General features: G+C 51.5%; 1 protein-coding gene and 1 pseudogene across 2 annotated transcripts in view; one reads left to right on the top strand and one right to left on the bottom strand.

Annotated features, from left to right (window-relative positions):
* Positions 1-14,892, bottom strand: part of Pik3c2b (phosphatidylinositol-4-phosphate 3-kinase catalytic subunit type 2 beta) — a 41,880-nt gene extending 26,988 nt beyond the window's left edge. Inside the window, exons 1-9 of one of the 2 annotated variants that reach the window (XM_051203919.1) lie at positions 13,925-14,892; positions 10,842-10,942; positions 9,901-10,055; positions 9,238-9,358; positions 5,628-5,739; positions 5,392-5,471; positions 4,076-4,139; positions 2,565-2,711; positions 1,700-1,733 (exon numbers count right to left, since the gene is read on the bottom strand). In XM_051203919.1, the coding sequence (XP_051059876.1) occupies positions 1,700-1,733; positions 2,565-2,711; positions 4,076-4,139; positions 5,392-5,471; positions 5,628-5,739; positions 9,238-9,358; positions 9,901-10,055; positions 10,842-10,942; positions 13,925-14,854 (1,744 nt within the window). In that variant the 5' untranslated portion in view covers positions 14,855-14,892. Of the gene's footprint in view, positions 1-1,699; positions 1,734-2,564; positions 2,712-4,075; positions 4,140-5,391; positions 5,472-5,627; positions 5,740-9,237; positions 9,359-9,900; positions 10,056-10,841; positions 10,943-12,241; positions 12,404-13,924 lie in introns of those variants that run through there. The other variant, XM_051203920.1, reaches the window with a different exon arrangement.
* Positions 335-906, top strand: LOC127236313 (60S ribosomal protein L9-like; annotated as a pseudogene).
* Positions 14,893-27,729: the final 12,837 nt, after the last annotated feature.

Below are 27,729 nucleotides of genomic sequence, written 5' to 3'. Positions count from 1 at the left end.
GACAGCACCTGACAAGCTGAGTGGGAACCACCCCAATAGACACAGTTTGGATGGATGGATATATATATATATATCTCCAAAGGATTTTCTTGACAAAACCAAAACCAAAACAAACAAACAAAAAACCCGGTGCTTAACAAGCTTGTACATCTCCAGTACCATGCACAGGCAGACACACACACATACCACACACACACACACACAGAGAGGGGGGGAGAGAGAGAGATGGAAATGCTACGCTAACTCCTAGAAGGTTTTAGGGGACAATTTATTGGTCTGTGAAGTCCAAAGATGGATTCACTTTTAAGAAAGCCAGTGCCACTTTGCCCCCATCTACTGCGAGAATGAAGACCATTCTCAGCAATCAGACCATCGACATTCCAGAAAATTTGGACATCACTCTGAAGGGGCGCACAGTCATTGTGAAGGGCCCCAGAGGAAACCTCTGGAGGGATTTCAATCACATCAATGTAGAGCTGAGTCTCCTTGGGAAGAAGGAGAGGTTCCGGGTTGACAAATGGTAGGGTAACAGAAAGGAACTGGCCACTGTCGAAACCATCTGCGGCCATGTTCAGAACATGATCAAGGGTGTCACCCTGGGCTTCCGCTACAAGATGAGGTCTGTGTATGCTCACTTCCCCATCAACGTCCTTATTCAGGAGAATGGGTCTTTGGTTGAAATCCGAAATTTCTTGGGTTTCGGGTTCGGATGAGGACAGGTGTTGCTTGTTCTGTCTCTCAAGCCCAGAAGGATGAATTAACCCTTGAAGGGAATGGTATTGAACTTGTTTCAAATTCAGCGGCTCTGATTCAGCAAGCCACAACAGTTAAAAACAAAGATATCAGGAAGTTTTTGGACGGTATCTATGTGTCTGAAAAGGAACTGTGCAGCAGGTTGATGAGTAAGACCTACGTTACCCAGCTCCAGAAACAAGACCCTGAATTTAAGTACGATTTGGCGTGTCTTTTGGGACAAAAAAAGACTTGTATTGAAAGAAAGAAAGAAAGAAAGAAAGAAAGAAAGAAAGAAAGAAAGAAAGCAAGCAAGCAAGCCAGTGACAGGACTGGAGAGCTGGCTCAGTGGTTAAGAGCACTGGCTGCTCTTCCAAAAGACCCAGGTTCAATTCCCAGCACCCACATGGCAGCTCACAACCTCAGTGCCAGGAGCCAAAACACCCTCACACAGGCATACTTGTAGGCAAAACACCAAGGTACATAAAGGATAGAAGTAAAAGAAAAATAAAATTTGAAAAAAGGAAGAAAGGAAAAAAGCTGGCTTTTAGGACAAGGATCTGCTCAAAGATTGCAGCAAGGGAAGAACCCTGGGGAAGCCCTTCCAGTCCCATTCTTAATTGGAAGTGTAAAGGGCCCTGGCTGCCAGAAAAAGAATCACAACCCAGCAGGGCTAGCTGAGCTTTTCCATCTGGACTAAAGGATACACTCATCCTTGCCGATGCCTCTACCTCGTCACCCTCTCCCGGTAACGCCATAAGAACTGGTTATTAGCAAAGCTAATGAGAAAAAGATCTGTGGAAAGAAACGTGGGCTCCAGCTGTGTACACACCTCATGGGAAATGCACTTGTGCTCTCTCTCTCTCTCTCTCTCTCTCTCTCTCTCTCTCTCTCTCTCTCTCAGTCAAGCAGGAAGAAGAATGTGGGTTGAGCTAGCAGTTGGCAGTTTGCAGCCTCTATGGCTTACCTCGGTTTTCCCTCACAGCCAACACACTGGGATCCTGTTGGGGAAAGGAAGAGGGAGAGAGAGTCAGACAGAGCCCTAGCCCATTTTTTTTCTTTTTAATCACAGTTGGAAGTGCTTTTCACAGCTGTTGCTCATCTGGGCCAGGCAGGGCTGCAATGTGAGGAGCAGAGACTCCCCAGGGGGAGGGAGGGAGTGATAGTCTACACCAGACCCACAGGGTGGACAGGACAGAGTAAGCACATGAAAAAAATCATGCTCACCTCAAGGAAGGAGCCCCGCCCTCAGGCCTCCAGTTTGGGGATACAGGGTCTGTGGAGCTAAGCTGCCTTTACAGCAAACCAGTCCACTGTGCAGTCAGTTCCCTGGCCCTCGGGATCCCACCTCCCTCCTCCAGCTTGGTTTTGCACCCTCATGGATCAGCAAACCATCAGGCAAGGCCTTGGTGAGTGGACAAAGCCGTTCTTGGCTCATGCGGTTATTCCCACGATGGCCAGGGCCAGGGCCATGATGGCCCACCCTGTGCTTAAGGAGAGGGGATATGCTTGGCATCCATTTCCCAGGAGCTCTTGTATCTGAACTGCTTACACATAAGTGATCCCGATGAACCTTTTTTGTTCATTTGTTTATTTTGAGACAGGGCCTCGCTGTGTAGCCCTGGCTGTCCTGGAAGTCACTGTGTACACCAGACTGGCCTCAAACTCACAGACAGCCACCTGTCTCTGTCTCTCAAACGTTGGGATTTACGACACAGGCCACCACAAATTAGTAGAAGAGCGTGTTAGTAAGTGGCCAGCAGGTTCCCCGGCAATCAGAAACCCAGTTACCTGTGAACATCCCTGTCCCTCCCTCGTGCTAACACTTTTACCTTCTGGATTTTTGGCTGCATGCGTGAGGGGCAGGGAGGCAGCTGGTTGAGACCATTGGTGATCTCAGGGGTCTCCACGGAAGCCAGGGCATTGCAGATGGCCTTGACAGACTGGACCACCCTGTCCGCCTTCAGTGGGAAGTCCCCCTGCGGGAGGCCGAACAGTGAGGGAAGTGTGATTCAGCTCTGAGACTGCCTCCCCCAACCCAGCCTTCTTTTCCAAGACAGGGTTTCTCTGTATTGCTTTGGATCCTGTCCTGGTACTCGCTCTGTAGACCAGGCTGGTCTCGAACTCACAGAGACCTGCCTGCCTCTGCCTCCCGAGTGCTGGGACTAAAGGCATGTACCACCAATGCCTGGCTCCCCTAACCCAGTCTTAATGAGTGTGCAGGGCTAATGACTCTAAGGAGGAGTCCAGGGACCACACTTTATTTTCCGGAGGTATTCAGCCTCAGCAATCAGCCACGCCCTAGCCTGTCAGTCACTCCCCTAAACCTTTTCTTCCAGGTCTTCAGGGATGGCTATTTCTGCTACTTAAGCACACAGAGGCCTAAAGGGGGACGAAATCAATTGTCGGGGGAATAGCAAGGAGGTAAGAGAAAATTACCAGGGCCCCACCCACTCTCTAGGACTTTCTCAGGACTCCCCACAGAATGACCTGGCCAATCCAATCAACTATTCACAGCCACCGACACATGAGCCTTCCTTCTCCCTAACCAGGCAAGTTCCCTGAGGCTAAAACCATTCTTTTGATAATGCACTTCAGCTCTACCCACCCCCTAACCTAACACAGAACTCTGCAAGTGGTCTAAGAACTCAGTGCCAGGGTTATTATGGTAGAGGCCGCTACAAAATGGGTTTTAATAGTGGTAGAAAGTGAGCTAGACAGATTGCCCCCCACCCAGGGAAGAATCCAAGACTAAAAGCTGAACTGAGGAGACGGGCTTGTTATTTTGCTTTGCTTTTTTTGAGTCAGGGTCTCACTATATAGCTCTGGCTGGCTTGGCACTCAGAGAGCTGCCTGCTTCTGCCTCTCAAGTGCTGGGATTAAAGCCCTGTGCCGCCATGCCTGGCAAGGGATTTGATTTTTGAGGACCACTTCCAGAGACCTTTGCGCTTTAGCTTCATATTTGTGTAAATGGCTCTGAGGCTTGCAGTCCACACAGGTCTAGGAGGGAAAGTTTGATCTAGCCTTGAGACTTGTTACTTCCCAGAGGGTGTGACAACTGTGACACAGGCATTTTACACACACACACACACGCACACATACACACACACACACACAAAGCCTAGGGCCACACCCTTAGCTTGGAGATGCTCTACTCCAGAGACAGCCATCCGAATCCACCTCTTGAATTTCACAGAGGGACACAACACCTTTTTACACACTTGACAGCTGCCCCACAGCCAGAGTTTTGCTTGCCCAGAACTAAGGTGTCCCTGACAGACTGTCATCTGATCGCAGGAAGCTTGGGGAAGTTCCTCTCTTCAGTCCCAGGATGTGCACTCACGTCAGCCAGCAGGAAGGCGTCCACCTCATTGTGGTAAGTGTCAAACAGAAGACTCAAGGCCTGCCTGGGGGGATGGGGTGAGAAAAATCGCAGGAGAGATCACAAAAGCTTCACTGTCCTGGGACTTCCCTTTCCCTTCCCTCTCCTCTACTCCAGGACCAAACTCCTGCTCTTCCCATGCCCCAAGAGGATGGGAAAGGGTGCTTTCGCCTTTGCTACCTCTCACCTAGAGAGACAGGAAAAGCAGCAGAGCAGCGGGTTCTCAACCTGTGGGTCTTGACCACCCCATGGGGTCGCATGGCAGATATTTACATTACGATTCATAACAGTAGCCAAATTACAGCTATGGAGCCAAAACAAAAACTAAATTCTATGATGGGAGGAACTGCATTGAGGGGTCGTAGAACTAGGAAGGCTGAGAACCACTTCTGTGAGAGAAGAGACGAAGGGCGCCCTGGTACCGGGGTCATTCCTGACAAATTTCTTGGACCAAAGTCCCAGACATTTATGAGGATTTTTCACACTAGCAGGAAGCCAAGCAAGCGTGTCTATGCCATTCACTCATAGCTCCTGCTTGGACTACAAAGAGGCAGTATCCACCCTCCCCTGCTGATGGTCTGCGGTACCCACCCTCCCCTGCTGAGCTGATGGTCTGTGGTACCCACCCTCCCCTGCTGATGGTCTGCAGTACCCACCCTCCCCTGCTGATGGTCTGCGGTACCCACCCTCCCCTGCTGAGCTGATGGTCTGTGGTACCCACCCTCCCCTGCTGATGGTCTGCGGTACCCACCCTCCCCTGCTGATGGTCTGCGGTACCCACCCTCCCCTGCTGATGGTCTGCGGTACCCACCCTCCCCTGCTGATGGTCTGCAGTACCCACCCTCCCCTGCTGATGGTCTGCAGTACCCACCCTCCCCTGCTGATGGTCTGCGGTACCCACCCTCCCCTGCTGATGGTCTGCAGTACCCACCCTCCCCTGCTGATGGTCTGCGGTACCCACCCTCCCCTGCTGATGGTCTGCAGTACCCACCCTCCCCTGCTGAGCTGATGGTCTGCGGTACCCACCCTCCCCTGCTGATGGTCTGCAGTACCCACCCTCCCCTGCTGATGGTCTGCGGTACCCACCCTCCCCTGCTGATGGTCTGCGGTACCCACCCTCCCCTGCTGAGCTGATGGTCTGTGGTACCCACCCTCCCCTGCTGATGGTCTGCGGTACCCACCCTCCCCTGCTGATGGTCTGCGGTACCCACCCTCCCCTGCTGATGGTCTGCGGTACCCACCCTCCCCTGCTGATGGTCTGTGGTACCCACTCTCACCTGCTGATGGTCTGCTTGACTGGCCTCTCTTGGAGATGGATGAGGTAGTTCAAGGTGGAAGGGCTCTGGTCATCATTCACCTGAGTGAGTAAAAAGTGTCTTCACCAGGCAGGAGCGATGCCCATTTCTCAGCCTAGCATACCTACCTGCCCTAATCCCGTCTAATGTCCACTATCACCCTCTGTCCACTCCACCTCCCCGGGTATGTGCAGTTGTCGGCCATTTCCAACACATACCGTCCGGGCCAGGTCACTTCGTATGGCCTTGTGCTCCAACAGCTGAAGTCGAATGCTGATGTCAAACTTGCGGCAATATTGGATGTACTCATGGCTGCCCAAGGCATGCTTACTGGTGGGATGGGGGACAAGACCATTAGTGTCTGAGGGACTCAGTGGGAGGGGAGACGCATATTTTAGCCTGGGGAGAGACGGAAGAGGGGAAAGACAGAAGAGACAGGAAGGGGAAAGGGACTATGTTGGAAGCCTTATCCTTTACTCCTGCAAATATCACCATAAGGGATTGGGGGGGGAGCATGGAGTTTATTTGAGTAAAAGCCACCCTCAACACTTAAACCCTGAGCCTCACAAATAATGATTCACAGGCTCATTCTCAGGATGGGAACTGCTATAAAGAGCTGGGTTAGCTGGTTGTTGGTGGCTTATGCTGCCTTTTAGTCCCAGCACTGAGGAGGCAGAGGCAGGCGGATCTCTGGGAGTTCAAGGCCAGCCTGGTCTACAGAGTGAGTTCCAGGACAGATTCCTAAACAATAGGAGAAATCCTGTCTAGAAAAACCAAAAAAAAAAAAAAAAAAAAAAAAAAAAAAGTTGGGACTTTGTAGAGACCTCTCTTTAAATCCTATTTTCTTGGCTTTGACAACCAAGGGGAAATGGGCATCCAATCTTCTTTCTGTGTTACCTGCTAAGGCGCTGAGGACAAGAGAGGCGATCCCACCACAATTCCAGAACTGTTGCCCTGAAATGGGTTCCCTTTCTCCCCTCCCTCCATGGCCCCTGTAAATCTTCAAGCTTTCTAAAAGGTACAGCTCTCAGGGCTCAGCACCCACTCAGTAGATTCTTAGTTCGGAAGAGGCAGTGTGCTGAGTCTCCCTACCACCCCATCTCTTCTTCTCCCCCAAATCACACCTTAATCTGAAAGGAAAACCACAAGAAAGGGCTGAACAAGCCCCAACTCGAAGCCAGTGCTGCAGGCCGAGCCAAGCGATAGCATCTGGGGAACAGAAGCCGGAAACGGACTTCCTTCCTTTGCAGAGGTGAGGCTAGAACAGAGGGGAACGGAGAGGCGCAAAAGGGAAGAGGGGTGCAGAAACTTCTGGAAGTATGGGGCCTCAGGCCAAACAAAACCAGCCCAGACTCTGAGGCTTTCCACATCCTGAGGAGACCAGACCTGCAATATGAGCCCTGGCCTGCTAAGATGAAAGTAAAATTGAAATATGGCGGTGGAAAGGCCCGCGGGAGGGTCCGTGAGGAAGGAAAAGTGAGCGCAGGGATGGAGGGGGGAGGTAGCAGGAAACCCAACCTCCCTTAGGGCTCTCTCCAGGTTCTTATCACAGCGCTGCCTGCATCCTGAAGCAATACTCGCTTCTATATCGGCCCCTCCAGCTAGGCAAGGGAAACAATCCTGAGGCCTTCCTTGGCAACTAGCAACTTTCTAGCCCTTTCCACCCAGGAACCAGCACTATGCTTTTATGCAGGGTGGGCGGTGAGAACCAGGGAGTCGGTCTCTTCCTTCAACTTGTCTGTGAAAGGGCTTCAGCTGTGCACACAAGTTGGGATACGAGTGGAGGGTATGACCCAAGGACCATGACCTGGGTGGGCTCATCTCATCGGGGACATTCCTCTCGACATCTCCCACGACCTCTGGACCTGGGGCTCCAGGATCGGGAGTCTGCAGGGAAAATGTGGCATGTGTTCTTCGAGCCCCAGGAATCCTCTTCGGTGGCTGGTATCCACTGACTATTTATTCATCAGGTCCTTCTGACACTAACGCTCATCCTCTTTCTGTATGTGAGTGTGTGTATGTGTGTGTGTGAGAGTGTGCATATGTGTGTGTGTGTGAGAGTGTGCATATGTGTGAGTGTGTGAGTGTGTGTGTGAGAGTGTGCATATGTGTGAGTGTGAGTGTGTGTGAGAGTGTGCATATGTGTGAGTGTGTGTGAGAGTGTGCATATGTGTGTGTGAGTGTGTGTGTGTGAGAGTGTGCATATGTGTGAGTGTGTGTGTGAGTGTGTGTATGTGTGTGTGCATATGTGTGAGTGTGTGTGTGTGTGTGAGTGTGTGTGTGAGTGTGTGTGTGAGAGTGTGCATATGTGTGAGTGTGTGTGAGTGTGTGAGTGTGTGAGTGAGTGTGTGAGTGTGTGTGTGAGTGTGTGAGTGAGTGTGTGTGTGTGAGAGTGTGCATGTGTGTGTGTGAGTGTGCATATGTGTGAGTGTGTGAGTGTGTGTATGTGTGTGTGTGCATATGTGTGAGTGTGTGTGAGTGTGAGTGTGAGTGTGCATATGTGTGAGTGTGTGTGTGAGTGTGCATATGTGTGAGTGTGTGTATGTGTGTGTGAGTGTGTGCATGTGTGTGTGAGTGTGTGTGTGTGAGAGTGTGCATATGTGTGTGTGTGTGTGAGTGTGTGTGTGAGTGTGTGTGTGAGAGTGTGCATATGTGTGTGTGTGTGAGTGTGTGTGTGTGTGTTGAACAGATGGAACCCGGGGGGCTTCACGTATGCTAGGCTTTACCTCCACCATCATTGACCTACATCCCCTAAAACTTCACCACTCTTCACAGAAGGCAGAGAAGCAGGCTTCACAACTCGTCAATGGAAAGCCAGGATTTGGTATGAATAGTGTTCCCTGAGGTCTGATTTACCCACCATAGTCCTGTTCCCTCCTAACCATGAAAAGCTGCTCCGGGCTAGTGCTTCCTGGAGACCCTGTATCTAGGGCTGTAAGGGAGTCAAGAATACAGTGAACACAATACGGAACACAGTTGAGGGCCCTGACTCTTTTCCCTCAGTTTCTGGATGAGGATGCAGAGGCCAGGGGTTACCCGCTGTCCCTAATGCTGAAAAAAATCAGTCAAGAAATGGACCTTTAGTGCAGACTATCAGTGTTGTGCTCCAACCACAGAAAATTTTCCTTCCATTTGCTGGAAGGAAAATGTACAGTCCCACAGAAGTTCCGCAGTCACAGAAACTGCTAACGAGGGGTATACAGGCCTTGCCTTTCCCTAGCTCCCTCTAAGGGGGTCCACAGAGAGCACAACATCCACACGGGAGCCTGGACGGAGGAAAGCAGATCTCCTGATGTTTGCTACCCTGAGGATGGGAGCCCTGCCTACTCCACCCCGGGGAAGCTGCCTTCTGTAGAGGGCACTGGTTGGCGGGAGCTAGAAGCCAGCCTAGGAGGAGATTAACCAGCTGCACAGGCCCGTGGAAACAAAGGCATTTTATAAGAGCACCTCTGCCCAGCGATGGCATGTCCTCTAGAGTAGGAAAAGCATCCTGCCACTGCCCGTAACCTGCCTCCACAAACAAAGCTCGTCTCTCAGCAACCAGAACCCTGTGCACAGATACGACCTCATCTTTGCCTAATCCCAGCTCCAAACTCTTTCCACAGGAGAGTTGGCTCAGGACCCGGCCAAGGCAGCTGGAAGATGGAGCTCCCAGGGAAAATGCGACGTGGCCGAGAGTGTGCCCAGACAGCAGGAGTCCCGAATGCAGGGTTGAGGAAGAGCAGCCAATGTCGAGCCCAGTGCAGCTCTCCAAGAGCGTCCCTCATCCTCCTAGCCAGAAGGCAGGTGCCACCTCTGTCCCATGTGTCCCTCATTCCATTCACTCACTTTTGCAGGAATTCCTCCAGCCCACAGGGCTTGAGCACAAAGTCAGCCACATCCACCTCCCTCAGTTCGTCATGGGTGTAGCAGAGGGTCTGGTGGATGAGCAAGTCCACGGTGGAGGAACCTGTACGGAACAAGGCGGCAGGACGAAGACAGTGACATTGGGCCGGTGGGCCAGAACCTCCCAACTCTGATCCTTTATCACCAGCTAAGCGGTCTCTAGGACCTCCACCAACAGCCAGATAAAGCAGGCAAACAAACACTGGGGTTGGGGAAAGTTACTACATCCTAGAAAGCTCACCCGCCCCGAGAAGCAACGTCCCATCAGCCCCCCATTCAAGCTAGAGTGAGGTGAGAATCAAAGCTAAGGGACTCCACAGTCCAAAACACAGGTCCTCCCTGCCTCACCTCCAGGGGCACTCACATAACACACAGACACACACGCTCTCACACACACAGATACACACACACACATGCACACACAGACACACGCTCTCACACACACATGCACACACAGACACATGCACACAGACACACGCTCACACGCACATACACAGACACACACACACATGCACACACAGACACATGCACACAGACACGCTCACACGCACACACACAGACACACACAGACACACACACGCACACACTCACACACCGCTAACTTACAGTTGCAGGTGAAGGTGAGTGGCTCCCGAAGACCATTACACAACACAGTCACCTTCAGGTTGACATCATCCCCAAGATGCTCTGGGCTCGGGGTCACAGCGCTCCAGACATATCCAGTTAGGGAATAGTCCTGGATGTCAGAGCCTGTCCGAAGGCTGTACAGGAAGAAAAGGAGAAGGACTCTTATCATACCTTCAAAGAACCCCGATGAGGGCCGCTCCTACCCTAAGGCCCAAGGGCTTTGCTGTCCCTACTGAGCTCAGCCCCCCTTATCTGGGGCAGTGGGGAGGCAGCCCTGGGAAGCGACACTCGCCATCTCTTGCAAACAGTCCCCACAGCGGGATGGTAAGCAAGAGCTCCCAAAGGAGTCTTCCATACCAAGTTTAACAGAATTAACCGACAAGTAGTTAGAAATCCATCTCCTTTCTCTTCTCTACAAGAGAAGTTTTTCCTTCACTGAGAGGGCTCTTTACCCAAGGGCAGTTGAGGCCGGAACCTGAAGTCAGAGGATAATTAGGCTCATCAAGGTTTGTGAATTTTACTAAAAATGTGCAAAATTGGAATTATTTTTTTCTTTTGAGATAGAGTTTTACTGTGTAGCCTTGGGTGGCCCGGAACTTGCTATGTAGACCAAGCTGGCCTGAAACTCATAGAGATCCTCTTGCCTCTGCTTCCCAAGTACTGGGATTCAAGTTATGAGTCACTACATCTGGCAAACATCTTAAGTTTCAGAAAAACCTGCAGGTTTATATATATAAAACTGCTGGAGGAAGGCTCCCACTCTGGAAAAGTTTATTTATTACAAACTTCCTCCTTCCTAAAGTAACGGGTGGCCTCTGCCAGAGACTCAGAATCCTCCCAAGCACCCAAGCACTCACGCAGGCTCGTACCCACCACCTTCCCCGTCCCTCCCCTCCCTCATCCCATCCTTGGGCTCTTACATATCCAGCATGTGGCAAAATGCAGCAACTTCCTCATCTCTCTCCTCTGAGACCTCAAACAACTCGTGGCCACTGGCCGTGGTGTGGGGCCGGGAGCCCACCTTAAGGGAAGAGGAGAAGGTTCAGGGTTTTTCCCTCATGGCACTCCACCTTTGAAGGGTGTAAAGACAGTCTGTGCATGAGGACTTTTGACTCAACATTAAAAGGAACATTAAAAAAAAGAAAAGAAAAGAAAGAAAGAAAGAAAGAAAGAAAGGAATCTAGAAATACATTATCTGTCAACCTAGGACAGCAAAGACGGAACTGAAAAAGGAGTTGAAGCCTGGGCTGGGCATGGAAGCTGGGCAGTGGATAAGAGTGGCCATACTTGCTTTGTGAGGGGGACATGTCTGACCAGCCCAGTCAGGCAAGGATGTAACACAGTGCTGATGTCCACCAGCGGGCAAAGTCTTCCGGGAAGGCTCCCGGAGACACACGGGTGAGCTAAGCTAGACGAGGCAGGTGGTCAGGCCAAATGGTCCCCAGGGAGGCCTGGCCTTGGACAAAAGCCTCAGCATCCAAGGCCCCAGACTCAAGGCCTGAGCCCTTCAGCAGCGGGTAGGATTCAGTCGTGTGCCTTCTCAGTCAGAGCAGGACCTGTGCTTCTCAGCAGCTTAGTGGCCGAGGCCACAGACAGCCTGCCCGGATTGGCCCCATGTCCTCTCCCAGGACAGGCGTGCGGCGCTGGGATCCTCAGACAAGGCCCCAAACCATCTCCCATCCCAGAGCTGCTCACAAACACACAGGAAACCCTCAAATGAGTCCCGGGGAGGAAGAAAGCTGGTACCGACAGGCCTCACAGGCCTGCCCAGGAATGAGGCTTTGTCCCCGTGGAGTCCCGGGCTGCATCTGGTAAAGGCAGCAGGGTCTAACAGCTGCACCGGGGAGGGAATGTGGGTGCCCGAGGCCTTGGCTTGTGTGTGCCACCTCCTCACCTCCTCACCTCCCATCACCCCTCAGCTGCTCCCATGCTCTTCCTGTCCCTCAGGGCAGAAGGCAGCACCCAAGCTCCTCTCTGAATATTCTGACTGCTTCCTCGTGTCCCCACCCCCCTCCCCCGGTCAGTCTTGCTTCCCTGGGTGCGTGTAGAGTGGGGGGGGGGGTGGCAGGCAGCACATGACGGGGACGGCAAGAGTGGGGACAGTTGGCATGCGAGGCCCTGGCTTTGCCAAGCGTATGCCTGTGTCCCCAGTGCAAACAATAGCACCACTGTCGTCAGCAATTAACCTATGAGAGAGAGTCAGAGAGAAAGGAGAGGCAAGAGAGGCAGAGGGAAAACAACAGGATGACGGCCACTGAAGGCCACTCCGTGCCCTTTCGGTACCATTCCCTGGCACTGTAAGAAAACAAAAGCCACTTACGTTTGCCCGGCTGGCAGGCCCTGGTGGCATCGTCCGATGCTGGCCGGGGGAATCTGCCAGGCAGAGGCTGGCAGCGGGGGTACCAGGCTGGCATTTGGAGCCGGCCATTTCCTGAGATGGCTCAGTGGGCCTGGGATAAGAAGGGCCCTTCCGGTTGGAAGCCCGGCGGAGGCGGGGTGGGGGTATAGGTACAGAGCTCAAGGGGTTTTCCCTCCCAGCAGGCTGAGCCCCTGCCCCAACGTGAGGTGGGGGGGGCCGCTGCCACACTGCTTCCCCAGCCCCAGAACTGGCAAGAGCTTTTTGCTTTGCCCTTGCTTCTTCAAGGAGACTCCGGACCAGATCCGGCTCCGTTTCGGTACTCTGGTGATACATGAGATGGGAGAAGGAAGACAAAGATGACCACCTACCCCAGGCTGCCTGACTCTTGTGAGCAGGCCCGGCTCTGTGCAAGGAACTAAGCTAAGGACATGACTCTCCCCATCCCTATAAATAGCAGGAGCAGCCCCACCTCTGAGTTGAGCCTTTAAAAAAGCTGCTGGGGCTGCAGCTCACCCTGACTGGGCTTTGAGGGGCTCCATCGGCAAAAGCAGGGGAAGGAAGGACTGTGCAGCTAGCTATGCAGCGTTGGAAGTGATCCCTAAGGCTGGACATGAGGTGGGAAGGTCCCAGGACACTGAGACAATGGGTAAGGAGGAAGGGGGGGGTGGACGGAGGAGGCATAAGTAGTTACAGAAGTCCCAGGCTATGAAGCAGCCTCCTGCCTCATGGGGTGTCCAGAAGTCAGGCCTAAAAGCAAGGTGGCCTTCAGGTCCCCCCTCTGGAGATACTCCTGACACTCCATGGGCCAGAAACATATCGAGGCTGCCGTGGAAGCCACCTGGGATGAAGTGTGGACTTTGAGCTTTATACTGTATACTGATATAAGCCAAAGCATTATTACCATACCGATGGGTCTTTCTTCTAATTATCTTCAGTGGCGAAAGATGGCTAAAAGTAAACAGCCCCACAGTATGACCGTACTTAATGCCACTGAACTATATACCTTAAATGGCTGAAGGTAAATGTTAGGTCACATATATTTTTTACCACAATTAAAGCAGCGAGGAAGAGAAAGTGAAAGGAAGAGAGGGAAAGACTTTGGAACAAGCCCAGGGTCTAATCCCAGAGTCTTGCTGTGTGGCTTTGCAGCGTGGGACAGCTTGTTGTGGAGATCCCGTATTCTGAGAGCACAGAACAAGCAACTAACACTATGGACGGTCATCAGGGCTGTGCGGTCCCTGTGTGGCAGCTGACAGGTCGCCGCCTCAGGAGTAACAAACAGCTCAAGTGCCACCCTGCCGTTCAACCAGAGTCAATGGTTAGTCTGGTGATGCCTAACTCAGTACATCATGAAGGAAGGACCTATTAGCAGCCACGATTCCCCCAAAGGCTGCTTTGACCAAGACACTGAAACTTAGCCTAGGAAAGGAACCAGACCTTTCCTGATACTCCTGGCCCAGCCCCCCATAACAAAACCTAGCTTGGATCCCTCCCAGAACCCACCAGAAGTGCCCAAGGGTCCCAAAGGCAGAAGCAGAAGAGAGGACTAAAGGGGCCTGTGAGTGCATGGTAGATCTGAATTTGGAATGGCAAAGAGGAAGCAGTCCACGCTCTGAACGAACACACAGGTAGGTAGGTCCTCACCGGAGCAGCAGAGATCCGGCGGTTCTTGCCAGGCGTTGCGTTTTTTCGGTTGGCATATCGGGAAGTGTAGGTTCTGGGAGGCACCTGAGGGGGCATCGTCTTGCTCCGGGCCACAGGCTTTCCAGAGGTGTCCTTGTTGAAGTCCAGGGGCCCCCGACCCTCCTTCCAGCCCCGGGTAGCATCAGACAATATCTCCGAATCATAAGTTGACTTCAAGTTGAGTCTTGTGATTGCATCATTAATGCCATCATAGTCCACAGATTCCAGCATGTGTCGCCGCCCCCCACCATCAGGCAGCTCTTCCGCTTCTGGGTCCTGGGGCCCTAACAGTTTGTTAGGTGGCTGTTCCACCAAAGAAAAACTGTTGACGTCATTAGGCTGAGAGATCTTGGAGGGTGAGGGGGACCCCTTTCTGGGAGGCAAGGGAGGGGCATCCCAGACAGAGACCCGAGGAGGCAGAGGAGGTGGGGATAATCTCTTGCAAGAGCCCTCTGTGTTGCCTGAACCTGGTGACAAAGAGAGCCTCCCATCTGCGCCATCAAAAATATAGAGATAGTCTCCAGGCAGAGAGCCCTTGGGCCAGGGATCTGTGCCAGGCTGGGGGTCTTGGGAGGTAGAGTTGGCGAGCTCTTCTGGTGGGGAGAGGGAGTTGTAATTCAGGGTAGGATCAGAGCCAGAAAGACCACGCAAGAGCTTGAGGTCTGCCCCCCTGCCTGCTGGCTTGTTATAGAAGTCCGAGACCGGCTCTTCCCAGCTGATGAGAGAGGGTTCTGTGTTCTGCTTGGCCTTGCTCTCTTCCTTGTGATGTCGGAGCCGGGAAAGGGCGTCATACTCCATCTGCAGGGCTTCAGCCATAGACAGTTCTTTGCGGCTGATGCCCACCGACTCCAGGGACTTCCAGTGTTCCCCATTGCCCTGAGTCGAAGACATGATGAGGGTATGGGCACAAGGGACAACGAAGCCTTCTACTTCCTGCCAGTGTCAGGCCTGGGTGGCTGGTACATGTTGTCTTGGGACCTGCAGGCAAGGAAGGGGTAAAAAACATAATTTAGTTACAAAGTGAGACTTATTAATAATCATATATCGTGACAATAAGGTGACATAATCTGGGCCAGTGCCCGTTCCTTCAATGCCCACAACAGAAGAACAGAAAGACAGAGAAACACCAGGGCTACTTTATTACTTTATTACGTCTATCGAGCCATCATGCCATACACATCTCCTTCTCTGGTCCTAACTCCTATCTTTTTTTTTTTTTTTTTTTTTTTTTTTTTTCCTGTTGCACGTGCTTCAAGGGAAGAGAGAGGTACATGATTTATTTAACAACTATGTATTTGCTTGTTGTTAGGGGAGGGCACGAAGGCCATGGACACACGTGGAGATCAGAGGAGTTGTCCCAAAGAGGCACTTTTCATCAGCCATGAGTAAAAGTGGGAAGCAGGGTCTCTTCAGGCAAAGAGGATGGTTGTCTGCTGGAACACAGTGGCAGAATGTCTGTCTGCCCAGCGGGCATGAGGCCCTAGTTTCCATTCCCAGCACTGCCTAAATATTTCTAATACTGGGGGCAGAGAGATGGCTTACGAGTAAAAACTCTTCCAGCACAAGCCCGCTGACCTGGGTTTGATCACTAGAACTCACCACAGAAAGAGAGCCAAGCACTGAAAGTTGTCCTTCGACTTCCATGGACACACCGCGGCATAGCACACTCACCCACCCACCCACACTCACATGCCTGCTCCTATTACATGCCCACACAATAATAATGACGTCTCCTTTAATTAGAAGGGGAGGGGTTCTGGCTGCAAGGCTTAATGGCAGAATGACATAGGTTTGATCCCCAGTGCTGTATGTGAAAACAAATAAATAAATAAACCAGGCACGTTGGCACATGCTATAAACCAAGGACTTAGGAGGGAAAGGCAGAAACCAGGAGCTCATAACCAGGTTGGGTGACAAGGGAGATGTATCAAAAAGGAGCTGCAGAGATGACTCAGTGGCCGCTCTTGCAGAGGACCTGGGTGCAGGTCTCAGCATTCATGTGGTGATTCACAGCTGCCAGTCACTTCAGATCCAGGCAATCCAATGCCCTCTTCTGACCTCCAAGGGCAGCAGACACCGTGTGGTGCACATATATACATACAGGCAAAAACGGTTATATGCATACAGTAAAAGTACATAGACCTACAAGTTAAAATTAGTGAAGAAAAGAGGCCAGCTCTCACACACACACACAGCTAGTAGGAATGTAAAATGGCATAACCCCCTTGGAAACTAAGCAGCTTCTGATAGAGGCGAACACTAGTCTACCTACGTACGGCTCACCTATACACGGTTACACAGCCTTGTACACGGATGTTAAATATAGGACTGGGGCGGGAACTCATCAGTAGAATGCTTGCCTAGCTTGCACAGGCTCTGAGTTGGATACCCAGCATTACAAATAAATAATAAACCATTCAGCACTACAAGTAAATAACAATAGGCCTCAATTAGTAACCATGGAAGCTTTACTTATAATATCTACCAGCAGGCGAATGAGTCTTTTGGAAATGTGAAAAGTGGGGGTGGGGACAGAGGCTGTTAGCAGAGCACTCACCTAGCCCTGGGTTTGACCCCAGAAACACATAAAACCAGGTGTGGTTACGCGTGAGCCCAGCACTAAGGAGGCAGAAGCAAGATCAGAAGCTCAGGGTCAACCGCAGCTACATAAAAAATTCAAGGTGCCAGGCAGTGGTGGCGAATGCCTTTAATCCCAGCACTCCAGAGGCAGAGGCAAACGGATGGATCTCTGTCAGTTCAAGGCCAGCCTGGTCTACAGAACAAGTTCCAGGACAGCCAGGGCTACGGCAGAGAAACCCTGCCTGGAAAAACCACAAAAACAGGAGTTCAAGACCGGCCTGAGCTACATAAGACCCCCATCTCAAAACAAAAGCGGTCCATTTACATATGTATGATTGGATGCTACTTAGCCATGAAAATGAATGAATTATTGACAAATCTAAAATCGTAGATGAGTCTCACATTAACTCTGTTGAATAAAACCTGTCAGGCAAAAGAGGATAAGTATGTGGCATCGCATTTACAGGAAATTTCTGAAAAGGCAGACTGATCGGCTGAGAGGAAAGACAGATGGATGCTTATCTGGGGAAGGAAAGGGAAGGATTACCATAAGCCATAGGGAACTTCGGGGAGCAATGAATATGCTCATTATCTTTTTTTTTTTTTTTCTCTCCACCACTCCTTTTTCTGCAGAGATCACAACTCTGGCCCACGCATGCTGGGCAAGCACTCTACCACTGAGCTGTGCCGGCAGGCCGTTCATTACCTTGCCGATGGTGGTAATTTCGCCAGTGTGTTCGTTCGTTCACACGCCAGACTTATCATGCTGTACACTTTAAATATATGCTGCACATGACACGCCAATTAAACCCCAGCAAAATATAAACGCACAACACGGCTCTACTCAGCAGACTTTATAATTACTGGAAGTTCAACAACAGGTGAGACAGGCATGATGCCTGAGCATGGATCTGCCAAAATATCGATTCTCAGCCCTTAGGAAAGCAGACAGGAAGCTCAGGTCAGTTGTCTTCAGCTGCAAGAGCCCGCCACTTGCTCCAGGCTCCAGGCTTCTGCTTCTGAAGTCAGAACACGGAAAAGAGTCGGGAGGCACTGATCTAATGCTCATAATGACAAGGTTAGTGCATCCTGCGGTTCTGGAGCTGTATCTCAGGAGCAGAGGGACAGTTCACAGCTACCGGCGCCCACATACTCTCGACAGGTTCTGATTTAATTGGTCCGCAGTGGGGTAATGGTATTTAAAAAAAAAAAAAAAAAAAACAAATAAAACAGCTGGGCGCCTTTAGTCCCAGCACTTAGGAGGCAGAGGCAGGAGGATCTCTGTGAGTTCCAAGCCAGCCTGGTCTACAAGAGCGAGTTCTAGGACAGGCTCCAAAGCTACAGAGAGACCCTGTCTCCAAAAAACAGAAGCAACACAGCATTCCAGGAGCTTCCTCTGTGTGTTTTGGCTGGGGGTGTGAAGCACTCACTTCTATAACAGCATCGGGGAGGCTCACAGTTTCACAAAAGCATCAGATATTGTTCACCCTCTAGGACAGCTTCACCCAAGGGGTAACAAAGCCATGTCGTATGTTACTTATTCCACATGACCCCAGAGTTGAAAACGGCTGTAGAAATGTCCAGATAGATCTGTGCATTTGTGTCTTTTTTTTTTTTTTTTAAGCCCACCCCAATCTGTATCTACATAGCTGAAAATGTCCTTGAGCTACTGCTTTTCCTGTCCCTAACTCCCAAGTACTGGAATTACAGGTACACACCGCCATGCCTAGGTAAGTCTAGTCGTGTGTGTGTGTGTGTGTGTGTGTGTGTGAGAGAGAGAGAGAGAGAGAGAGAGAGAGAGAGAGAGAGCAGGGATGGAAAGTAGGGCATTGTGCATGCTACACATGTGGTCTACCACTAAACCACATCCCCGGCCCTTGAGTGGCAAGTTCCACTCAACTCAAAATTGGAGGCAGGTCCCCCTTCAGCTGAGGTGCCCTTCTGGCACCCTCTAGAATTTGGCAGACACAGGGCAGGACTCTGGCCAGAGCCACAGCTGGCGTTGTGTGTGATTTCCATGTACTTAGCAGGTCCCCAAAGACAGACTAGCCCAGAGCAGCTGTCTGCCCTTTGCCTGCTTACCTCCCTACCCTTCCACAGCAGCGCCTTAAAGATTATTTTTGACCCACAGTGGGGGTGGGGGCATGACTCCTAGATCAGGACAAGATATCCAGGCTTCCTTATCCAGAAGAGGGAAAACGGTCCCAGAAAACAGTACCCTAGTGCTTTTACAGAGACATGACGCTAGAAAATGCTCAATGTAGGACTGACTGGGCCATCACACTATATTACAGCGCTACACCCCAGCCCAGTTGAAGATTTTTAATCCAGAAGTCGATTGTATTTGCAGCCCTGAGCTGGGACAAGCAGAGTGTTGACACTTGCCTTGGCTGGGCACCATTGTGCAGTAGAAAACTAAGGACATGGACAATAATCCCTCCACTTCCTGCCTCTTCCCACACTTGCCCTCAGCCCCTCTTCCTCCGCCTGGCCTCATGCCCCGCCCATTTGACCTCCTGCAGGGTGATGTTCATTCCTCATTCCTCGGGTTTCACGAGTTCTCCTCTTCCCAACTGGGTTCCGCACTTTGGCATATAAGCAATGCCTCTCCCAGCTCGCTCTTCCATTCCATTCTCAGCGAAGCTTGAGGAAAGAGTGGACAACAGCCGACGCTCCCTTCCACATACTCTCACTGTGTGGTGGGAGCGGTCCCAGGAAAGCCACTCCCAAAACCCTTGGCTGCCCCACTAGGAGGAATTCGCATGTGTCCAGATCATCACTTGCTCTGGTCCACTTGGCCCTCTAGACCATTCCCCCCCTTTCCTGTAACCTCCTCGAGTTCAAACTAACATCCTCCCGCAGGGTATGGCTATGAACTAGAGTGTAAGGATGGAACTTTCTGTAGACATGGAGATGGGTAACCGGAGCACAGATGGTGTGTGTCCTTTCATAGAGCCCTTCCAATACAGAATGGGGCTGGGTTGGTGTGGCGTCGGCAGGGCAGGGGGGTGCATGGATGGACCAAAACGCTAGACAAGGTGCCTTCCACTTCTGAGATCCCTACAGTCAGTCATGCCTTCTGATTCCCTAAAGTGAGATTCTCTAAGAATCCCAAAGCCATAGGAAAAGCTCAGGGGCAGCCCAAGCAGGCCCCATCCCTCAGGCCCCTCCTACTCTAGAATTCAGACAGAGGAAATATGGGTATTCCTCTCTAACCACCCCAGGCGGTGGGCAAGGGTACCACTAGGCTGTCAGCATGGAAGTAAGGAGACAGGACAAAGAGGCCTGCTGCCTCTGAGGTGAGGCAAGGCTCAGAGAATACAGGAAAGGGACAGAATGCAGCAATCAGCCAGGAGTCAGTGACCTGGCTTCCTCTAAGAACTCAGAATTACATTTTCCATGCACGGGGACCAACTATTCAAGTAATGGAGAAGCTCTTCCCTTCCCCAGTGGAATTTCTGCTCCATTGGTTCTAAAGAGTAGTAGGAATTTTTCAAAAAAGCCTCAAAAAAGGCTGGAGAGATGGCTCAGTGGTGTGGTTAAGAGTACTGGCTGCTCTTCCAGAGGACCTGAGTTCAATTCCCAGGACCCACTTGGCAGCTCACAACAGTTTGTAACTCCTGTTCCAGGGGATTCAATGCCCTCCTACAGACAAAACACCAATGTACATAAAATAAAAATAAATAAATGATCAAAAAAAGCAAACAACAGCCTGGGCTGTGTGTCTGATTGGTAGAGAATTTGCCTAGCCTTGTGTTTGATCCCCAGCACAGGACGGAAAGAGGGGAAGAACAAACTGCCATTGAGGCCTCTGGGAAGAGGAGATTTGCTGCCAGCCGGTTTCCTCTTCCCACTTGCACAAACCGGTTTGCGTTCTTGTTCTGCTTCAGCATTTGAAAGCAATGCTATCAATACTTCCGCTCAGATCTCCTAAGGGCAATTTGTGTAAACAGAAGGCTCTTAGCACACCCACAGAAACGTCACACTCGCAGGACGACATGGCCTCCTCCACAGTCCAATAGTCCATATTCGAAGGCCTGTAATTGGTATCTGGGAAAGTATTTCAAACATATAAACTCCCGGTCCCTCCAGTGAAGTCCTCATTCCGTAGGCCGAGTCCCTGGGCTCCCTGTACTTCACTAGTCTCTCAAGTGACTTAAGGTACATATAGCAAGTGTTTTGAGGTGTAGCTGGGTTGACATCACAGCGGAGGGGTTCTCTAGAAGACAAGAGCTGGGTAAAAAGACATCTCCCCCCAAACATAGGGCAGTCGGATGATGAAGGGAGAGAACACGCTCATGGTCAAGTAGATTGGTGCCAGGGTCCAAGCAGAACCAGGCACCACACTCGGTTTATACGGAGGCCACAAATGCCAAGGGGCAGGCCAGGAGGCCATGCAGCTGGGGTAGAACTATGCCATGATGGTTCGGAGTCTGAGAGCGGGGAGAAAGCAGACCCTTCCTCCTGAGAGCCTGTGCCAGAGGGGGAGGCCCGAGGCACCCCACAGACAGACAAGCTTCTAGCTGTGTCACTGTAGCTCTCTGCTCAAGATCTGAGGAACCCAAGGGGTCTGGGTTATTTCCTCCCCAAAGTCCTTCAAGCCAGAACACAAGAAACATCCAGGCAACTGGAATGTAATTTCAGGGAGCTTTCAGTCCAGCAAAGGCGATAAACAGATGTGATAATTGAACCCCTATAATGCCGGGCCCTCACTGGGGCTCCTCTTGGTTATCCAGTTGTTGTCCTATGTCATGGAGATCCTGCAGCTTTGGGTCTACGGGACCAGCAGCATCAAATCCATAGTGTAGCAGAAACCAGAGGCCTCGAACCAAACCAACGGCTTTTTGCAATGAACACTTTGAAGTAAAGATAGATGGATAAAGGGGTTTTCTTTGAGACTCTCTGTGTCACACGACAGCCTCCATGAAAACATTGGTTTTTCTTTTTCCTCTTAAAGTGTATTTTACTTTGTAGTGGGAGGTTGTAAGGGCAGATAAGAAGGGAAGGGGGAATGAAATGGACGGGGTGGAGACCCATGATGTGAAAGACACAAAAAATAGGTAGGAAGGAAAGTTGAGAAAAAATAATCCGACCCTTCCTCGGGCATGGAGCAGAGAGGTATTACACATCCTGGGTTACTTTACAGAGCAAGAATAATGGAACACCCTCAAACCAGATGGTAAAAGTATGGAGGGCCTTGCGCTCATAGCCTTGCGCGCCCCAGCTTTTAGTAGATTTTGCTCAGGAATGAGGACTCATCCTAGGACCTCGCCTTCTCTATTCTCTCTTTCCTATTTGTTTTTGAGACAGGCTCTCCAGCTTTGGCTGGCCTAGAACTTACTATGTAGACCAAGCTGGCCTCAAACTCACAGAGATCACCATTCTCTGCCTTCCAAGTGCTGGGATTAAAGATGTATGCCACCGTGCCCTTCATTGTTATTGCTGCTGCTTGCTTTGTGTTCGAGACAGCGTCCCATGAAGCTCAGGCTTGCCCTTACTTTACTGTGTAGTCAAGGCTGGTATTGAACTCTTGATCCACCTTGCCTCTACCTCCCAAATGTTGAGATTACAGATATGACCCAGCTCCTGTGGCTTGCCATAAGGATTTAACCTCTTTGGCTTCCAGATTCTTCTCTCCAGGGAAGACCACACAGAATCTCAGGAGCTTTCCTCAGGAACCCCACTGGTCATATCACACACCTGCTGCTCTGCTCTTCCCGCTCCTCCCCAGCTCCAGCTAGACCATCCCTGGGTCTCCTGCCAGGGACCCAAATCCTCCCCCTAGGAAGATCAGAAAGGCCTGCTTCTTTCTGTATTTAAGCCCTGTGCTGGCTATGAACTTCGTTCATAAGATCAGGCTGTAGGCAAGCCTGTAGGGCATTTTATTGATTAGTGATTGACAGCAGAGAGCCCAGCCCATTGTGGGTGGTGCCATTCCTGGGCAGATGGTTCAGGGCAAGCTGAACAAACCCTGGAGAGTAAAACAGTAAACAGCATCCTCCATGGCCTCTGGGTCAGCTCCTGCCTCCAGGGTTTGAGTTCCTGCCCTGACTTCTCTCACTGACGACTGTTAATGGGAAATGTAAGCAGAATAAATAAACCCTTTCCTCCCCCAGTTGCCTTGGGATGCTCCCTCTGCAATAGTGACCCTAACAGACAAGCACACACCTCACTGCATACACGCTCTTTCTCTTAGCTGGTGTAGACTCTCCTTCGCGGTGTTCATTTAACCCAGGCTACAGAATCCGCGTCGTTTCCCTTGCTAGTGTCCTTTTAGCCAAATTAAAGCAGCTTCACTGGGCTCATTGTTTCCATGGCCCCTGCTTCCTGCTCCTTCACCAAGGTCCCCCAAACCAGCTAGACTCCTTCAGTCCATCCTCGGATTCCCTCTGAAGAGTACAGGATTGTTCCCATTCCTCCACCTCCAGAGAGGTGGGACGGTGGGGTGGGGTTGGGGGCGCAGGCGAGGGAAGTTCCCAGGAAGACTACCTCTTACGGAACAAGGCCTCCCCAGCAGAGGGCCCCACTCCAAGCAACTCCCACACCACCCCATCCTTAATCCCCCAAACCACCATGCATCCATATTCTGACAGTGAGATGCCCTGGTCTCCCCACAGCGCTACAGGGACTATGCTCTGGAGGTGGACAGAGAAAGACGGGGGGGGGGGGGGGGGGACACAGGGCAGGAGCTCCTTATGCTTTGCCTCGCTCCCTGCCACCCTCCCTCCCCAGCTTATCTTCTACACACTGTCTGCTGCATGCAAACAGAGGCCTCCTACAAAACCCAGACGGCCACCTGTCCATGTCACTTCCTGTCTGTGGTCAGTTTTTCCCCAGTTCCCTGGGGTTCTTTAATGGGTGGGAAAACTTCCTAGAAAAATCCAGCGCACGGAACAGAGGCCACCAACGGGTTACAGCTGTTCCTCTCCAGTCGTGCCAGGGGACAGAAGAGATGCCCTGCTTGGACTGGAGGCTTTCCTAGAGGGAAGGACAAAAGGCAGGAGCTAGCCACCTTGCTGCGTTAGTGGTGGCTCCTGAGCCCTCATTAGAGCCTGCACAGAGCAAGGAGACAGAGTTGAAAGATGTCAAATTAGGTCCATGCCCGGGTAAGGGGACGGGAATGTATTCTGGGCAACTTGCAGAGACACGGGAATGTATTCTGGGCAACTTGCAGAGACACGGGAATGTATTCTGGGCAACTTGCAGAGACATGGAACTAGCCAGAGGGCAGAGAGACAATGCCTGGAGGACCGTCTTTGGAAGGTGAACGTCTTTGCTGGGTCCCACACTAGGGGAAACCATTGAATTGTAACAATTCCTGGTAACAACTTTCCTAGAAAATCTCTGTCTTGGCAGAAGCAGGCGCATCTCTGTGAGTTCAGGGCACACAGAGCAGAGAAAGCCAGCAGGCATCCAACCCCCTGTGGTAGTCCTACCTGTAGGTGACTGGCTCTAAGTGTGACTGTGGGAACCAGTGGGCTGTCTGCCACTGCCTTGGCCCTGAAAAGAACTTAAGCAGAAAGGGCTGCAGGCAGGCCTAGCCACCATTGATGAGGATAGGAAGAGGAGCAGACACCACGCAGGAGCTAGCTCCTTTCACTCTGCTGGGGAGCGCTATCCCACGTGTCTCCCTGCTCTGATGTCTTCCCACTCCTAACACCGCGGTCCCCAATCGGCGGTGTCACCAGGGTCGCCATACAGCGGAGCATCAAATGTCCCTGCTCACTGTCCCCACAGCATGATGATCCCTGACACACTAGAGCCATCCCCAGGCAACCACACCCTGAGCATGCTCCCCGAAATCTCCTTTAGCGCCCGTCAAACAAAGCTGTAGGGATCACACACACTGAGCATGCTCCCCGAAATCTCCTTTAGCGCCCCACAATCAAAGCTGTAGGGATCACACACACTGAGCATGCTCCCCGAAATCTCCTTTAGCGCCCCCCAACCAAAGCTGTAGGGATCACACACTGAGCATGCTCCCCGAAATCTCCTTTAGCGCCCCCCAACCAAAGCTGTAGGGATCACACACTGAGCATGCTCCCCGAAATCTCCTCTAGCCCCACCCCCCACACCTTTCCCACCCTACACATCACACTCTTTGTTTCTCCTCCTACTCCAGGCTTATCCCACATCCACCTCCTCTTCCTGTATCTACATCTGCTCACCCTCCATCCCCCCCATCCCACCATCAGATTAAACCAGCTTCTTCTTTTTCGAGGCAGGGTTTCTCTGTGTAACAGTCCTGGCTGTCCTGGAACTCCCTTTGCAGACCAGGCTGGTCTGGAACTCATTGAGATCACCTGTCTCTGCCTCCCAAGCCGTGGGATTAAAGGCGTGCACCATCACCGCCTGGCAACCATCAGCTTCTTAAGAAGAGGAGAGAGAGATGGCTTAGACTCTGAGGTCATACTCTTATTAGTGTCGCTGGCAAGAAGTCGTCTAAGAAAATTAGGTTATCCCTGAAGAAAAAGGCAAACAGCCACCCCGATTTAGGGACAGCCCTGGCCCTTCCCATGCAGTGTCTAGCTTCTCAGCACCCCAGCAAAATGCAGACCCCAGATGGCCTATCCCCAGAGGTCTCCTCTTGTAAGCGCCGAGGATGGCTAGTTATTTCCTGATCCTGGAAGACATGAGGAAACCATAGCATCAAGACAGGAGAAGAAGAAGAACACAGACGCAGGAAAGTGAACCAGTTTGCATCTTTGCTCAGGAAAAAAAAAAAAAAAAAGGCAGGCATTAGAAAGCAATTTGCACTGGGGTGTTAGAGACCAAGGTGAGAAACCGGCCAGGGCAATTTGCATTCAAAACGCAGAGCCAAGCCAAGGAGAAAGCCCAGCCCGCCACGCCCTGGAAACCTTGGTGGGAGGGGTGGTCACACATCAGAGACAGGTGGTTAGCTTTTCAGCGCAGGCCTCCTTGGTCTCTACTCCTGAGCCCACAATCCCTTGCTTCTCTCTAGAATGGTCTCCTAGTACTGCTCATCATGTAGCCTGTCTCGAACTCCAGTCTTCGATATTCTCAGCGCAGCCTGATCCAGCTGGCCACCAGACCTTCCCCAGTGGCTACTCAGCTTCCCAGCTAAAGGCCCTCCTCTCCCCTGTGCCAACACAGAGGATAGCCTACCTTTGCTCTAAGCCAGTAAAGGACCCAAACTACAGTGCTGACCAAGAAGAGCTCAACTGCATCCATTCTAATAGAGGGAAAAGCCCGGATTCAGGGTGTAGAGCCCTAAGGGAGTCTAAGATCTGGAGACGCTCAGTGTCCCGGACCTTCAAGCCACACGAAGAGACTGGGGAGCAAGCAAGCTTGTGATGGTACCAGACCTCAAGGGCTTCTGCCAGGCTTCCCCATATTCAGCTGGCTAACCCTGGACATGTGGCAGGGATAGGTCAGTTTGCATCCAACCTTGCATGTGTAGTTACAGAGGGGTAGGACCTACCCAGGCCCTGTTTCCCGCCCATGCCAGAATCAGGCCTCAAAGCCCAGCTGCCACTGTCCCCCTACACATGCTCAAACACAAGCACACACTGGCGTGCCCCCTCCACACACACACACACACACACACACACACACTTACTTTCTCCTCTTCTTTCCCTTCCCACCGACCACTCTTCTTCCCGTTCCAATCTTCTTGTTCTCGCTCTCCTTACGCTCGGTATGTATGCCTTGCTCAGTGTGAGCCTTGATGAGCAGGAGCGCCTTGTGAACGGGATTCGCACCCTTGCTTGGTGTTCGAGTCTCTGCAGTAAGGTCATAAAGAATTTCAAAGAGGGAAGTGATGGGCGGTGGTGTGGGAGGGAGGTGACAGGCAATGTGTGTGGTGCCACTTCATACATAGGTAAGCGACTTAACACCTTCACGCCAGCTACCAACCCCCCAGTTTGCATAAGAAGGTCGGTCCCAAGGGAGAAAGAGCCTAAACGGGTACTTAGTAACAGGGTCCCTTAGCAGATGGGGGTCCACCTGACTTCACAGAGCATACCCACCAGCTCCTTTGTCCTGGGACCTACACCCAGGGTTTCCCAAGGGAAGCAGCAACTTTCTCAGTGGGGAGCAGCCGATACGGCTTGCCGTCTGGGTGAGTGTACCCAGGGTGTGACGGGAGCAAGGAAATAAATCCACAGGGTCCAGGGAAATACCTCACAGCACGTAGATGCCAGTGCGCTTTGTCAGCGCTTGAGGGAGGGGTACGGAGGCAGCGGAAGGAAGGAGGAAGTTGGCCCTTTATTTCTCTGGTATTTTGTGCTAGGTATTGTCTTATTGATCCATACAAAGAGTCCTTCAGTGTGGATATTATTATACGTATTTTATGGGTGAGGGAACTATAAAACAGGAGAGGGATTAAGCATTCTGCCCAAGGTCACAATGCCGGGAAATGATAGGATCAAGAGTTAAACTGAAACTCGTGTGAACCCAAAATTCATCATCCTCTCCGACTCTCCAAACCAATAGGGGAAAAACATAGGCTCACATGGAAATGCAGGCTCATTGCAATGGGCCAAATGTTCACACTAATGTTGGCAGTCATTCTAGAACACACCCCCATGCCCTCCCTCGACACCAGAATACCTTCATTTGACCAGGCCACTCAAAAAACGGGCCAAATCAGGCATGTTACACACGCCTTGCATTGCAATGGGAGAGAGACAGGAAGAGCAGGAGTATGAGGCCTGCCTTCACTATGTAAGACCCTGTCTCAAAAACCAAGCCACACAACAACAAAGACCAAGTTCCCTCTTCAATATGCAGATTCCTCCCCTCAAAGCAAATAACCCAGAGCAGGACTTGGCAGGGCAGGCCTGTAACCCCAGCACTTGGGAGGGTCAGGAGTTCCAGGCCAGCCTCAGCCACATAGTGAGTTCAAGATGTCTGACTACATGACACCCTGTCACAAATAACCAAAAAAAAAATAAACAAACTAGAAAAGGGGCTAGAGATGGTCCAGTGGCCAGCAGACGAAGCTAGCCTGGAAATCACTATGCATCTCACACTATCCTCAAATCCTCCTGCTTCAGCCCCCCCAAGCACTATGATTAAAGACATAAGCCAGGGCTCAGAGATGGCTCAGTACGTTGATAGCACTGGCTGCTCTTGCTGAGGACCCAGGTTCAAGTCCCAGCACTACATGGTGGCTCACAACCACCTATAGCTCGAGTTCCAGGAGACCTGATTTCTTCATCTGA

Source organism: Phodopus roborovskii, unplaced genomic scaffold (genome assembly GCF_943737965.1).
Source record: "Phodopus roborovskii unplaced genomic scaffold, PHOROB, whole genome shotgun sequence".
Classification (NCBI taxonomy): domain Eukaryota; kingdom Metazoa; phylum Chordata; class Mammalia; order Rodentia; family Cricetidae; genus Phodopus; species Phodopus roborovskii.
The sequence above is the reverse complement of the archived record's forward strand: the minus strand, read 5'-3'. Positions and strand labels throughout refer to the sequence as shown.